This window comes from Scyliorhinus canicula, chromosome 14 (assembly GCF_902713615.1).
Source record: "Scyliorhinus canicula chromosome 14, sScyCan1.1, whole genome shotgun sequence".
Lineage (NCBI taxonomy): Eukaryota > Metazoa > Chordata > Chondrichthyes > Carcharhiniformes > Scyliorhinidae > Scyliorhinus > Scyliorhinus canicula.
In genome coordinates, this window is record NC_052159.1 from 73280504 (window position 1) to 73296275 (window position 15772).

At 45.1% G+C, this 15772-nt stretch overlaps 1 protein-coding gene across 9 annotated transcripts in view; it reads right to left on the bottom strand.

The window, feature by feature from the left end:
- LOC119977609 (mitogen-activated protein kinase kinase kinase kinase 4) overlaps nucleotides 1-15772 on the bottom strand; it is a 399419-nt gene that overhangs the window by 37428 nt on the left and 346219 nt on the right. For all 9 annotated transcript variants that reach the window (XM_038818739.1, XM_038818736.1, XM_038818742.1 and 6 more), the window contains 2 exons: nucleotides 10579-10749; nucleotides 9129-9272 (listed from right to left, as the gene is read on the bottom strand). In XM_038818739.1, the coding sequence (XP_038674667.1) occupies nucleotides 9129-9272; nucleotides 10579-10749 (315 nt within the window). The remainder of the gene's footprint in view (nucleotides 1-9128; nucleotides 9273-10578; nucleotides 10750-15772) is intronic.

Here is a 15772-nt window from a genome sequence, read left to right on the forward strand (position 1 = left end):
GGAACCCCCAGGCGAGACAGCAGTCTGTTGTCTGCTGGATCCCAGGATCCAGCTGGGTCCCAAGCTGATGCTGAGCCTGTGAAAGAGGTCATCCTGGGGCTGTTGGAGACGTTAGGGTGCGGCCATGACATTCAGAGCAATGTTCGGCGTCACTCCAGCAGATCCATAGCTGCTTGGAGGAGTCCCAGAGGCTCCAGCACAGGAGATGTCGCCGGCAATGTGTGGCACCAAGGCGGTGAACGTAATGAGAGCCTGGTGCATGACGTTGGCACTATTAGTGAAGGTGTCCAAGGTGTTGCGCAGTCAGTGATGGCCATGGCTGAGGGTCTCGGGAGGAGGTCTAACTTGCTGGGGATGTCACTCTGTACCAGGCTGACCTTGAGGAGGTGCTGCGCGATATGTCTGGCTCTCAGATGGAAATGGCCAAGATGCTGTGGAGCTTGGCCCAGCCACAGGTGGGCATTGCCGAGGCGCTGCAGAGCATGACCCAGTCACGGAGGAGCATCACCAAGGGCGTCGACACCATGCTGCAGATCGTAGGAAACCGCCAGAGCTGGCAGAGCCAGATGATGCAGGGACAGCCACGACTCAAACCAGCTTCCCCTCCATCCCAAGGTGAACCCTGGGCACCGAGCAGGAGGAGGTGGCGCCAGTTGCCAATTTGGAACTGTCCAATGGAGTGGCGACAGTGGCCACCAGCTCTCCCGAGTTCCATCTCTCTGATGAGGCCACATCTCACAGCCAGCACCTGGGACAGGGCGGCACTGCTGTGCCTGTGCTGCCGACAAGTGCGCTGGGCCCTCCAGCCCTGGAGCCGCCAGATGGTACCCGTCGGGGCATCAAAGGCAATGGGACATAGTAAGCAGCTGGCTGCCTCCACCTCAGATGTGCATCCTGGGGACACACATAGACATAGTGGTACATGCTACATGGCACGTCCACCCATGGGAATCCACTTGGGTTGTGCGGCTTGTTCACTTAACCACAATTGCCAATTCCCTACTAGCGATAGCCTTCAGCCACACGGCCAGAGGCCTCGACAGTCGGTTGGGGGTATGGGTGGTCAGCGGGGAAGGCGGGCAGGGACAAGGGGTTCCCCCCTGACCGGTTACACGCGATCCATGGGTTGCCATGCTAGTGCCACGTGCAGTTGCCCGCCCTCCCCTGGTCGCTCCCCCAAACCAATGGTGGCCTACCCATGCGGAGGTTTCCCTAGCCCCAGCAGAGGATCCCCAACTCTGCCGAACACTAGGGTGACAAGCCCAGCACCTCTGGGCTCTTTGTCTGTGAGCAAATGTGGTGAGTCACCTCCTCGGCTGGACACAGAAGCCCTCCCCACCAGTGTGACCACTTGCTGGGGAGGCTACTAAATGACTGGAGGCCGTTGGCTAAGGGGTGGAGGGCCCAGCGCACTTGTCGGCAGCACATGCACAGCAGTGCCGCCCTGTCCCAGGTGCTGGCTGTGAGATGTGGCCTCATCAGAGAGATGGAACTCGGGAGAGCTGGTGGCCACTGTCGCCACTCCATTGGACAGTTCCAGATTGGCAACTGGCGCCACCTCCTCCTGCTCGGTGCCCAGGGTTCATCTTGGGATGGAGGGGAAGCTGGTTTGAGTCGTGGCTGTCCCTGCATCATCTGGCTCTGCCAGCTCTGGCGGTTGGATAAGGGGTGGCTCTCATTAATTGTATGGAAATAGGGCTTAAGTGGTGATAATTGGGTTTCTCACCATGCTACAGCGAGATTCCGATTTTGTGTACGGGAGCAGGCCGATTGCATCGCAAACTGATTGGTGCCTAGTGCGGTTCTTGTTTTCAGTCTCTCCTGCTATTCACCAGCCTCGCTTTGCTTGAGGGAGAGTGCACCGAGGCCAAAGAATCGTACCCATGGTCATGGTGACTGAGATTAGCTATATATTCTAGACTGGTTCACGGAATTCAAATTTCACAAGCTGCCATGGTGGGATTTGAGTCCATGTCCACGGGTCATTAGCCTGAACCCATGTATTACTAGTTCAGTGAATGTCGATCAAATTCATGCATTTATATGTTTTTTCTTGATGTCACAGCTTTCTATTGAGTGCAGAGTGTCTGCAACAGTTGTTGGAAAACAAAGGTAAGTTTAAGGGATTTATATTTGTGTTGGTAAACATTAGAAATAAGTTATAGTTTTAAATGTTCCTGTGGAAGGAAAGGTTAAACCTATAGATAGATTCATGCTGGGCAAAGGTGTCTGTACGTGTCGGGGTTGGTTAAGTTCCAACTGTGTCTCTATTGTGCTTAGAGGGGGTATGGCGAGAAGAATAAATAAAAGGCATAAACATGTGGGTGTTGCTTAGCAACTGGAGGCACTTGTAAGGATAGAAAAGCTTTTTAGTTTTAGCTGTATATATTGCAGTCGGAGACAGCACACTGGGAGTGAACAGCTCTCAACTCTTCCAGGAGAAGTGGGACAGATCAAGAGACCTGCAAAGGAACAAGATACAATCCAGATAACCAGGGAATTGGGGCATTTAGGACACCAGAAGTTTTTAAAAATAAATTTAGAATACCCAATTCTTTTTTTTTCTAAGGGCAATTTAGCGTGGCCAATCCACCTAATCTACACATCTTAGGGTTGTGGGGGTGAGACACACGCATATAAGGGGAGAATGTGCAAACTCCACACGGACAGTGACTCAGGGTCAGGATCGAACCCGGGTCCTCGATGCCGAGGCAGCAGTGATAGCCACTGCACCACCGTACCACCTCGGGCACTTGAATTTAAGAGGACAAACCAAGGTATTGTTCATAAGAATTCAAGGAAGAGTAAACAAAGTGCTCTGAGTTAGAGAGACAATCAGGGCAGACTTCAGAGGTGGATGAAACATTTGTTGTCATTTTTATAGTCTGGGAATTGAAAGTTAAAGCAATTGTGAGTAGTTTGCACTGCAGTCAAGACAAAGAATGCCCAAAAGGGGTTGGTGTAAAATCCTGGGCTGGATTTGTTGTGAAAAGGGGAGTGGAAGCTTTGTTTAAATGTATAATGTTTAAAACCTGGTCTGGGTTTCGTAATGCAAATTGCTAAGGAAAAAAAATTATTATTATTATAAGATGTTAAAGCAGGTGTTTGGAAATGGAGTTTGGAAACTCATGTGACAATCATTTGGGAGGATTCTAATGAGACACCCACAGACACTAATTTAGGTTTAGAGGGGAGTCTATCGCAGCCAAGCTGTGTGCTTGAAAGGGACTGTGTTTATGGGACCATTGTAGCTTAAAATACACTTTGCAATCCAAGTTCATCTTAAAATCGGTGTGTATTAGTTAAGCTAAGGGGGAAATAAAGGCGTACTGTCTAACAATGCAACTTTTCATTTATACAAAATATTTTTTCTTGTTGTTAAAACTAATTAGTGGTCCTGCAACTCTGATTCTCCGCGGCAGGGTCCTCTGTTTCAACGGCAGCGCACCCACGCCCGCAGGTTTCCCGACGGCGTGGTGCAGCCACAATGGGAAATCCCATTGACCGGCTGTCGGAACGGAGGATCCCGTTGCGCGAGGATGGCGAGTGCGCTCCGCACCGGAAAACGGGGCTGGCAGGACAGAGAATCCCGCCCATTGTCTTTTCAGCCAGGGCTTCATTCTGGAATCTTTTGATCCAATCGCACCATCAACTAGGATTGTAACACAGGACATTGAGATTTACAGTTATAGGCTGATGAAAATCTCTTTCACACAACTGTTCAATCTCGCAAAGATAAAGAAAGCAGAACAAGATCCTTCAAGCCCAATGACTCCTTGAAATTAATATTAAATGTAATGTGATACTTAAGACTATTTTATACAAAGAAAGTAGTAAAACAAGAACTCAAACTTCTCAAATCCTTTAATGAGCTGTGACAATAAACATACCATTGGCCTCATTTGGAGTCGGACATGGGGAAGCGACATCTGAGAGGTCAATGGTTCCAGTCAATCAGCATTAAGAAATAAACACAGGGTATAGGATTCCAAACACTAACCCTGACAGACCGGTTCGATTGATCTGACTAAGATAGCTTGGGTGCATGTGAAGAAAACCAAGGGGCAGGGCGCCAAGAGTAAAATCATGGGACCTGGTGCTTCTCCTGTTTCTGCACTTCCCACGTCCTTCTTCCCCCACCCCCCGCGTAAATCAAGCATTCTTCTTTGAACCTACTTAAATTTGTAGACGTTAGCCTGAAGCTAAATATCTAAAAGATAACTGCTTTTTATGTTAAGCCGATTTTGACAAGCTCAGGAATATACATTTTTAACCACCACCAGTTTTGCAAGTCATTCATAGCATTTTGATGGAGCATATGTTGTCTATGTTTCCTTAGACTTCATTTTCCGAGGTGAGATATTTTGGCACCTCCGCCCCCTTACCATGCTTCTTCTGCATTTATTTATTTGCAGGATACAGTGACTGAATTTCAATATGTACAGTTAACGCGCAGATGTTTAACTGCACTTTTCACCTGCTCGTGTGAACCCTACTGATGTCTTTATTTCCAACAGACCGTAATGCAGAGATGTCAATTAATTTACAACCATTTAATTTAGTTTGCAAGTATTTGCCTACATTCATTGTCCCTCATTATGATTTGCGTTAAGTCAGATATAAGAAATTAAACTAATTCTCTTTTTCAGTTTTGAAGTCGTTTGAAATCAAAACGTTGATGCGATGCACAGATGGTGCCAGATATTCTGAACTTTTCCAGCATTTTCTGTTTTTACTTTAGATTTTCAGCATCTGCCAAATTTTGCTTTTATTTTAGATTAAACACATTGTCTTAAATAAATACCATGAATATTATTTTTTTTTACGAACCAAAATGTGCTGGGTATCATCATTAAACCAAACAAGTGTATCTTTACAATATTTTTTCATCATTTATCATATCTGCATTTAATAATGTCATACTTGAGGAAATTCATTAAATCTTCCTACAAATCACGTCAGGGTTACAATAATTTCAACATCCAGATTTAAATCCTTCGCTGACACCTTTTGATATCATAAGACAAGAAATAGGCGCAGGAATGGCCTACAGGGCCAAGACAGCAAGAGCTTCTGTAAGCATATAAAAAGGGAGAGAGTAGTTAAAGTGAAAGTTGATCCCTTACAGGATGAGACTGAGGAATTAATAATTGAAAACAAGGAAATGGCATCGACTTTGGCCAAGTAGTTTGTATATTACCTCACAGTAGAAGCCATCCTTAATATTAATAGAAAATCGGGCGGGCCGGGGTAGAGGAAGAACTTAAACCATTTACTGAAGAAATTGGGACTAAGGGCCAACAAAGTCTCCTGGTCTTTATGGCCTGCATCTTAGTGTCTTAAAAGAAGTGGCTGCAAAGATAGTGTATGGATTGTTTGCAATCTTCCAAAATTCCCCAGCTTCCTGAAAGATTCCAGTGGATTGGAACACCACAAATATAATACCCCTATTTAAGAGAGGAGGAAGACAGGCAGCAGGAAACTATAAGCTAGTTAGCTGAACATCTGCCATTGAAAAAAAAGTTATTATCAGCATTGCATTTAAAAACCATTGTGGTTCTACTTCATTGAGAGGGAAATCATGCTTGATAAATCTGAGGATATAACAAGCAGGATGAATAAAGTGGAACCTTTAAAAACCACGGGGGCGATTCTCCCAAATAATTTTGAAGTTAATTTCTGGCGGGTTTTTCAGAGTTTCCCGCTGTCTCAGCCGGTGAGTTCCCCACCGCTATTCAATTACAGTTAGCCACTTTTTTGGGCCGTGGGGAGTTTCTCATCGGTTTAGCCCACACATAAGTTTTTTTTTAGCACCATGAAGCTGAACTCCGAGATCGTGCTGCCATTTTGAAAGGATGCCCTGATCTCTAATTGAGCTTCTGGGTCCCTCACACCACACCCCCCCCCCCCCCCCTCCCCAAACACACATGGACACTACCCCACACACCCCCAAGTGATCCAGCTATGGGTCCCCGTGTCCACCCTCTTCAGGCCCTCTCAAGCCCCCTTCCAGCACCATCTGCCTTCCAGGACCACCACCCATCATCACCTAACCTCCCAGAGGACCATACTTACCTGCCCTGTACCACCACCATCCTTCAAACACTCCTGCACCCTCATGTCATGGGCATGGACCCCCTCACCCCTGGCAGTGCCCCCCTGGCATGAGGGCATCCTTGCATTATCACCCTGGCACCCAGGCAGTGCGCCTGACGGTTTGGCAGTGCCAACTGGTACCTTAGCAATGCCAGGGCAGCAGTGCAGTGCCAAGCTGTCCACTTTCCAGGGGAAGGGCCGGGGGCCACACTGTACGTACCCTGACCATCCAGGGGTCTCCGATGGCGCAGGGGATCCCCCGGGTGGCGTCCCACCTGGCCCACATTTATATGGACCAGCACTGATCAGCGCCCGGCTACAGCCTCCCTGGGGAGACTGGAGAATCGAAGGATGCTGGTGGTTCCCAGGCAGGCAGATCATAAGTAGGTTTACAACATACTTCCGGGAGCAGCGTTTCATTGCACCCATTTGGGCCTGAGTTCCGACTCCGACATCTCGCGGGACTTTGGTGAATCTCGCGAGGTGCGAAGCTTGTCGGGAGGTTCTCTGCAGGCATCTCCCGGGATTCTCTGGCGGCGTTGCACCCTCGCTGGAGCGCAATGCGGCTGGAGAATCGCACTCCATGTATTTGTACTGCCAAAAGGTATTCAATAGCATGCCACAAAAGGCTATCATACAAGACAAGAGCTCATGAGGCTGGGGTGACATATTCGCATGAAGAGATTTGGCTAACTAACAGAAAGTCAGGGATAAATTAGTCATTTTTGAACTGGCACTAAGAAGATGCCACAGGAATTAGTACAGGAATTAGTACAAGGGCCTCAACTATTTGCAATCCATATTAATGACTTGAATGAAGGGATAGACTGTATTGAAGCCAAATTTGCCAATGATCAGAAGATAAAGGGAAAAGCAGGCTTGAGGAGGATCCAAAGGAGTCTTCAAGGGAATAGATAGGTTTAGCGAGTAGGCAAAAAAAATGGCAGATCGAACGTAGACTGGAAAAAATGAGGTTATCCACTTTGGCAGGAAAAATAAATTTGTGGTTCCCCCTGACATTGGTATTCTTGAAAATTGTCCTGATGAGTGCAAGATAAAAAGCTTTGACATGTCTCACTTTCAGCAATACTGTCCTACCAATAACTATTTTTTGAAATAAGGCATGGAAACCCTGGTCCTGTGACTAGGAGTGGGGCACCGTAGAGAGAAAGAGAGTTCCAGACAGGGGACAAGGTGGAGTCCCAAAGGAAGGTGGCACCGGGAGAAGTACCAGTTAAGAAGGAAAAGAGCAGAGAAAGAGGTTCCAAGCAGAAAAAGGGCAGCGGTTGTTCAACTTTAAGTAGTGAGGACATTGAGGAAACCCCGGCCAAAGAGGGTGCGGCGGAAGCCCTAGCCATCACAGAGGACATGGCAGAAGCCCTGGCCATCACAGAGGGCACGGGAGAAGTCCTGGCCATCACAGAGGACATGGCAGAAGCCCTGGCCATCATAGAGGGCACGGGAGAAGTTCTGGCCATCAGAAGAGGGCGCAGTAGAAGCCCTAACCATCAAAGATGGCATGGAAGAAGCCCTGGGCAGCAGAAAGTTCATGATTCCATGCTGTAGGACTCTGGGGCAAAGATAACTATTTGGAGCAGGAAGTATTTTGCTTGGCGCAGCTGAAGAGCTCAAGCTGTCTTTTAAGTTAGTGCTAGAATGTAGACTAGAACAGAATCTAGAAGAGAGTCTCAGGTGACAAGATTGGAATCCTGGGAGGTGCACCATCATTGAGGCTGTCCATGTTGAAGCAATGCTTGGAGATAATTTCAAGGTGGGATCTTGCGAGAGAGAGAGTGTTTTGACGATATTAGTTTACTCTCAGGCCGGGCATTTGCACCCATCCCCCATGACAGCGGTGGCAAGCCGTTGGCTACTGGTGGAATTTCCAGTCTTGTCTAAGTCAATGAGTGACCATTTGTGTGGCTCGCCAGTCTCACCGGTTGAGGAACCTGTCATGAGTCGGGCAGTGGCCGTTGACCTTGGCGGGACCAGAAGTTCCCGCCAGTAGGAAAAACCTGAAAATCTTCCCCTCCGTGTTTACTGACACCTGGGTCGAATCTATCGGTTGCATCTGCCGTTTATTGGTGTGGTGTATTCAACCATAGTTTATCTGTTAATTCACATGTGCCTCATATTAATCCTGAAAAATAGAGGAGAATACAGATGCTGTAAACTGTCTCATATTTCTGATCTGGTAAAGTATATTTTTGTTTGTCCAAAACCCATGAAATATTGTGACTTTATTTTCTGCAAGTGGATTCTCAAACTTTGTCTACTTTAAACAAAAGCATTATTGGTTCCTATCTGGATGTTGCCAAAAATGTGGGGTCTGGTCCAAAACCATAACAATAGTTTCAGAATATGGAATCTCCCATTTAAGGTGAAAGTTGAGGAGGAATTGCTTCTTCTAGGCAGTCGTGAATCTTTTGAATTTGCTACCCCAGAGAGTAGTGGAGGCTCACTCAGTACATATATATATATATATTTCAGGCTGAGATATACAGATTTTTTAATTATAGGCAAGTCAAGGGTTATGGTAATCAGGCAGAGAAGTGGAGTTGAGGGCAAGGTCAGATCAGCTGTTATCTTACCAAATGGTGTAGTAGGCTATTGGGACCACACTGACTATTCATATTTTAATAATAATAATCTTTATTATTGTCACAAGAAGGCTTACATTAACACTGGAATGAAGTTACTGTGAAAATCTCCTAATTGCCACACTCCAGCACCTGTTCGAGTACACTAAAGGAGAAATCAGAATGTCCAATTCACCCAACAAGCACGTCTTTCGGGACTTTCGAATGCTGAAAACTCTTTGCACAGGTAATACGTACTGATTTTCCCTAACAATGAATTTGAATTGAAATGCGCAATCTGATTTCAAGTGGCCAACTTCCGATTTTAGTTACCTGCAAATCACTTGACAAAAGCATGAAGCTATTTTCTCAATATACATTTAGTAAAGGCTGCCACAAAACAAAGTACTGCAACAAGTGTTTGATATGTCCAGGTGGCCAATTAACACTTACCTGATATTGTTACCAACACATTCAAACCCTCGAGCACATCCATCTGCTGAAAGCGTCTACGATTGATCAGAGGGTACACCTTCCCCTGACCGCTCCTGTCCAGCAGCATCAGCCCACTTTCTGTACCCACTAACAAATTCACACCTAAATAAAAAAAAAGCAGCAAAAAGTAAACACCCTGTTCATTTAACAATACAGAACATTTATAGCATAATTAATAATAATAGTCACTTATTGTCACAAGTAGGCTTCAATGAAGTTACTGTGAAAAGCCCCTAGTCGCCACATTCCGGCGCCTGTTCAGGAAGGCTGGTACGGGAAAGGAACCCACGGTGCTGACCTTGTTTTGCATTACAAGCCAGCTGTTTAGCTCACTGAGCTAATCCAGCCCAGTGGAGAGCAATTTTGTTTTGTGACGACAACTAAAGTTTGTATAAATCCAATGTCAACACAGAGCTGACTCTAGTCTCTTTCTATCCCATTTTATGATGTGGAGATGAAGGCATTGGATAGGGGTGGGCACAGTAAGAAGTCTTATAACATCAGGTTGAAGACCAACAGGTTTGTTTGGAATCACTAGCTTTCAGAGCGCAGCTCCTTCATCAGGGCACCCACCTGATTAAGGATCGCAAGAAACTGCAGAGTGTGGTGAACTCAGCCCAACACATCACACAAGCTTGCCAACCTCCCATTGATTCTGTATACACCTCCTGCTGCCTCAGAAAGGCAGACAGCATTGTCAGAGACCCCTCACACCCAGACATTGCCTCTTCCAGACCCTTCCATCAGGCAGAAGATACACAAGTCTGAAGACCTGCACATCCAGACATAGGAACAGCTTCTTCCCCATAGTTACTAGACTCCTCAACGACTCACCCTTGGACTGATCTGTTCCCTGTAAGAACACTATTCACGACGCCCTATGCTGCTCTTGTTTGGCCTTGTTCCGCATTGTAAGCAATCACTATTTGTTGATGCACCACTGTCAGTGTACTTTATCTACTATGTACGTACTGTGGATGTTCCATTGGCTGCAGAAAAATACTTTTCACTGTACTTCGGTACATGTGACAATAAATACCAAACAATCAATCAACTCAGATAAAAAGAGGGGCAGCACAGTGGTGCAGTGCTGCCTCATGGTGCCAAGGTCCCAGATGCCATCCCGGCTCTGGGTCACTGTCCGTGTGGAGTTTGCACATTCTCCCGTGTTTGCGTTGGTTTCGCCCCCACAATCCAAAAGATGTGCAGGCTAGGTGGATTGGACACGCTAAAATTGTCCCTTAATTGGAAATAATAAATTGTGTACTCTAAATTTCTAAAATAAAAACTCAGATAAAAAGACTAGACTGACAGGCAATGTGGACTTCATTATTCACACACACAATCTTACATTAATTTGTATTTTGACGTACAAGTAATATTGGACAGGTAAGTGAAAAGAACTTGCCCCATAAAGCAGCACAAAGAATCTCAGAGTTGAATCTCTTCTTGTACTTGCGGATTTCAGGTGTGTCACTTTGTGGCCTTATATTTGTTGGATTTACATTGACAACAGATCCTTTTCTGCTTGGATCTTGCTTCATCGACTCTGGTCTAATTTGATCACTAGAAAAAACAACTGGAAAAGACAAACATCAGAGTTCCAAATCAGTTCAACATGGTAAACATTCATACCTCCCCATAAATTATACTGATAAACCCAAAGTGAATATAACACTATTTGTGTTGTATTGATAATTTTCTCATATCTTTAATACTGCCAGACCACGAGCTTAAGCAGCTGAGTGTTCAAATCACAACCAGAAGTTTTTGTCACAGAATTGGCTGCCTTCCAAACTCTCTGGCATTGGTGCATTGCAGGAGTTCTCTGTTGAGTAGCCAGACTGAATGTTGCAAAGAAATTGAGAATTTCAGTTTAAAGAAAACGGTGGAAAGTTCAATTGGCTGCATCTTACCCCAGTATCACACCATCAGTGATTTGTGTAGCAGTTTTTGGTGCATCAGTGGAAAGTGTTCAATCACTTTCATCCTCTAGGCTAAAAGTTGGAATGTCACATAGTAAGTTCTCTTTTCCTAGCCAAGCTCTCTTTTCCTTAGCCAGTTTTTAAAGTACAAGATGAAACACTACACTTCTGCATGCAAGTAAGAGTTCTCCAGACTCAAAACGTTAGCTCCCTTCTCTCTCCACAGATAGAACATAGAACGATACAACGCAGTACAGGCCCTTCGGCCCACGATGTTGCACCGACATGGGAAGTCAAAAACTAAAGGCCATCTAACCTACACTATGCCATTATCATCCATATACTTATCCAATAAACTTTTAAATGCCCTCAATGTTGGCGAGGTCACTACTGTTGCAGGTAGGGCATTCCACGGCCTCACCACTCTTTACGTAAAAAACCTACCTCTGACGTCTGTCCTATATCTATTACCCCTCAATTTAAGGCTATGTCCCCTCGTGCTAGCCACCTCCATCCGCGGGAGAAGGCTCTCACTGTCCACCCTATCTAACCCTCTGATCATTTTGTATGCCTCTATTAAGTCACCTCTTAACCTTCTTCTCTCTAACGTCAGACCTGCTGAGATTGTCCAGTATTTTCTATTTTGCTTTTGGATTCTAACATCCGCAGTAATTTTCTTTTGTGTTTTGTTATTGCATGTTTGGTCTTTGAATTAGTGAAGAGATCTTTTTTTTTTAATATCATACAATGGGCTGGATATCAATTGACATAAGATTTTGCATTCTTGGGGTAGCCAATTCACCACTATAATGACAATTAACTGCCACCAATGTAATGCTATTTACAGATCTCAGTGGCCATTCTGATCAACTGCAGCTGGAGTTAACCTGGCTGATTGAAATCCCTTTTGTACGGTAACGGGGTAACAGATGTAGGTCATTTGAGACCTCACGGGCTGAAAATCCCTGCCCAGGTAAGAATCCCATGCTCATGGTTACAAACCATGGCCACTAGTGAAACCAATACACCTTTGACAGTGATGGTGGAGAAGCAAGAACCTTGAGAGACATTTGACAAAGTCATCGGACTCGAAATGTTAGCTCTTTGCTCTCCCTACAGATGCTGCCAGACCTGCTGAGATTTTCCAGCATTTTCTCTTTCGCTTGAGAGACATTTACTGCTTACATGTAGAGGATCTTTTGGGAGGAGGACTTGCATTTCCTTTAAACACACAAGGGAAACCACCTCATATATTCTTATACAGGGCCTTGGTAAGACCACACCTGGAATAGTGTGTGCAGTTTTGGTCTCCTTATCCGAGGAAGGCTGTTCTTGCTCTGGAAGGAATGCAACAACGGTTTACCAGACTGATTCCTGTGATGGCGGGACTAACGTACGAGGAGAGATCGAGTCGTACATTCGCTGGGGTTTAGAAGTGTGGGAGGAGGATCTCATAGAAACTTACAAAACTCTAATAGGACTAGACTGGGTAGATGCAGAAAGCATGCTCCCGATGGCGGGGGAGCCCAGAACCAGGTGTCAGCCTGAGAACAAGGCGTAACCATTTAGGGCTGAGATGGAGGAGGAATTTCTTCACCCAAAGAGAGGTGAGCCTCTGGAATTCGTTACCACAGAAAGCAGTTGAGGCTAAAACATTGTATGTTTTCAAGTAGGAGTTAGATATTTCTTTTGAGGCTGAAAGGATCAAAGAATATTGTCGTGGACGTTGTTTACATGGACTTCAGTAAAACCTTTGACAAGGTCCCTCATAGCAGACTGGTACAAAAGGTGAACTCACATGGGATCAGAGGTGAACTGGCAATATTGATACAGAACTGGCTTGGTCATAGAAGACAGAGGGTAGCAGTGGAAGGGTGCTTTTCTGAATGGAGGGTTATGGCTTGTGGTGTTCCCGCAGGGATCGGTGCTGGGAAGTTTTCTGTTTGTAGTATATATAAATGATTTGGAGTAACTGGTCTGATTAGTAAGTTTGCGGATGATACAAAGGTTGGTGGAGTTGTGGATAGTGATGAGGACTGTCAGAGTATACAGCAGGATACAGATTGGTTGGAGCCTCGGGCAGAGAAATGGCAGATGGCGTTTAATCCGGATAAATGTGAAGTAATGCATTTGGAAGGTCCAATACAGGTGGGAAGTATACAGTAAATGGCAGAACCCTTAGAGTATTGACAGGCAGAGCGATCTGGGCGTCCGGGTCCACAGATTGCTGAAAGTGGCAACGCAGGTGGATAAGATAGTCAAGAAGGCATACGGCGTAATTGCCTTTATCGGTCGGGGCATTGAGTATAAAAATTGAAAAGTCATGCTGCAGCTGTACAGAACCTTAGTGAGGCCACACTTGCGGAGTATTGCGTACAATTCTGGTTGCACACAGTCAATGGATGTGGAGGCTTTGGAGAGAGCAGATAAGAAGTTTACCAGGATGCTGCCTGGTCTGGAAGGTATAAGTTCGAAGGAGAGGTTGGATAAACTCGGATTGTTTTCACTGGATTGAAGGAGCTTGAGAGATGACCTGATAGAAGTTTATAAAATTGAGTGACATGGACAGAATGGGGAGTCAGAAGCTTTTCCCCAGGGTGGAAAAGCCAATTATTAGGGGACATAGGTTGAAGGTGCGAGGAGCAAAGTTTAGAGGAGATGTACGAGGCAAGTTTTTTTTTACACAAGAGGGGATGAGTGCCTGGAACTCGTTGTCAGGGTAGGATGGTGGAAACAGGTACGATAGCAACGTTTAAGAAGCATCTTCACAAGTATAGAAATAGGGTGGGAATAGAATGGTATGGACCCTGGAAATGCAGAAGGTTTTACTGTAGACAGGCATCATGATCGACCTAGGATTAGAGGGCCGAAGGGCCTGCTCCTGTGCTGTTCTTTGATATGGGGGAAAATGCAGGAACTGGTTTCTGAGTTGGATGATCAGCCATGATCATAATGAATAGCGGAAGACGCTTAAATGGCCTATGCCTGCTCTTATTGTCTATATTATTTCTTAGTCATGTTCATTGAAATTCCGAGCAACTGAAGGGGAAAGGACAAGATTGGAGCAGATTACCACCGGAGGTGCAGGCCACTGTTGTGACAGGATTTCAAATCTTTTGAGGTAACAGGGATAAGATGAGCTTCTAATGGATTCTGACACTGATTGTAAAAATGAAGTGATCAGCTTGGTATTACTTCATTAACTATTGAGCATGTCTATTATACGTTCTAATACTGACCCCATATCACCAATACAAAAGCATGCAAACCAAAACATGGCAATATCCCTAATCTACTGTTATCCTCAGATGGACAATAGCTACGACTGACAATGCCACAACTCCATTTTACTGCCACTGGGCTTACACAAAACATGGTGGTATCATTTTTAGAGTAGCAAACCAAGATCCAAACAGAAAACATCTATTATATCACTCAGGAATTGTCCATCCAGACTGCTCTGATTCGTTGCTTTAAGGGACACATCTGTTGGTGAGCAGTGCCTAGTATACACAGAGATCCATGCGACAAGCAGAGGTTTGGTGCACGTAAGACTGTTAGTCATGGTGGTGGCGTCTGGGTGAGGGGATGGCTGTAGAGAACAAAAACAGCATATGGCAAGAGAACCCAATGACAATGCTACCCTGGATGAAGAAACTTTTTCCCCCCATGAGACTGAGTGGGATGGCAAGAGCATGATGGGGTTGACATGGGGGGTGGAAGCAAAGGGTCAGATGGCATGAAGGGGATGGCATGAAGGGGATGGCATGAAGGGGATAGCATGGGAACTCAGAATGGCATTGGACAGGGGTGGCATGGGTCAGAAGAGGTGGCATAGGAGGGATGAATGATATGATGAAATTGGTCAAGTGTGGCAAAATGACACAATAATGACACAATGACATGAGATAATTATTTGATGCAGCTTATTGTTCAAAAGCTATTCTTTGTGCTAAAAATAAATATTAATTAGATTGTAACAAAAAGGTTTTAGAAAAGCTGTCAGGTGAAAAATATAAATCAGGGTTGACTAAGAGGAAAAGGGGATACTTTAAAACAATCCCGATCACTAAAAATCAAGTGCTAGGAAGACTAAAGACTGGCAAGTCCCCTGAAGCGGATGACTTGCATCCTCAGCTCTTAAAAGAGGTGGCTGCAGAGTTAGTGGATGCATTGGTTATAACCTTCCAAAATTTCCTGGATTCTGGGAAAGTCCCAGCAGATTGGAAAACTGCAAAAGTCTCTGAAAAAATATCCAATCTGAGTTTCAGGGTCCTGAAGTGCAAGGTATATCTTGAGGGTATATACAGGTTCCAAGAATCCAAAGACCAGAAGATCTGAGCGAATATAAATTAATAGTATGTATGTAAACAATATTACAATCACAGGGAATTTTAATTGCTCAAAAAGAGACTGGAATAGGTAATAAATCTGTTGAGGGAGCTAGTTCCAAGATTAACCAGCCTCTTACTGATATTTCAAATTAGTTTTTAATTCACCTTCCTTAAGCTCAAGGCATTCATTTCTTCTGGTTTTACTGAATTAGGTCATGTGACCTGTAGTGGTCTACATTTCCGAGCCCCTTTGAAATCCTAGTAATAGCATTCATATCAGATGGATGAATGAAGGAAGCCCAGTGACTTACATCCAAGTTTCCCGACTAAAACTAGCAAGGAA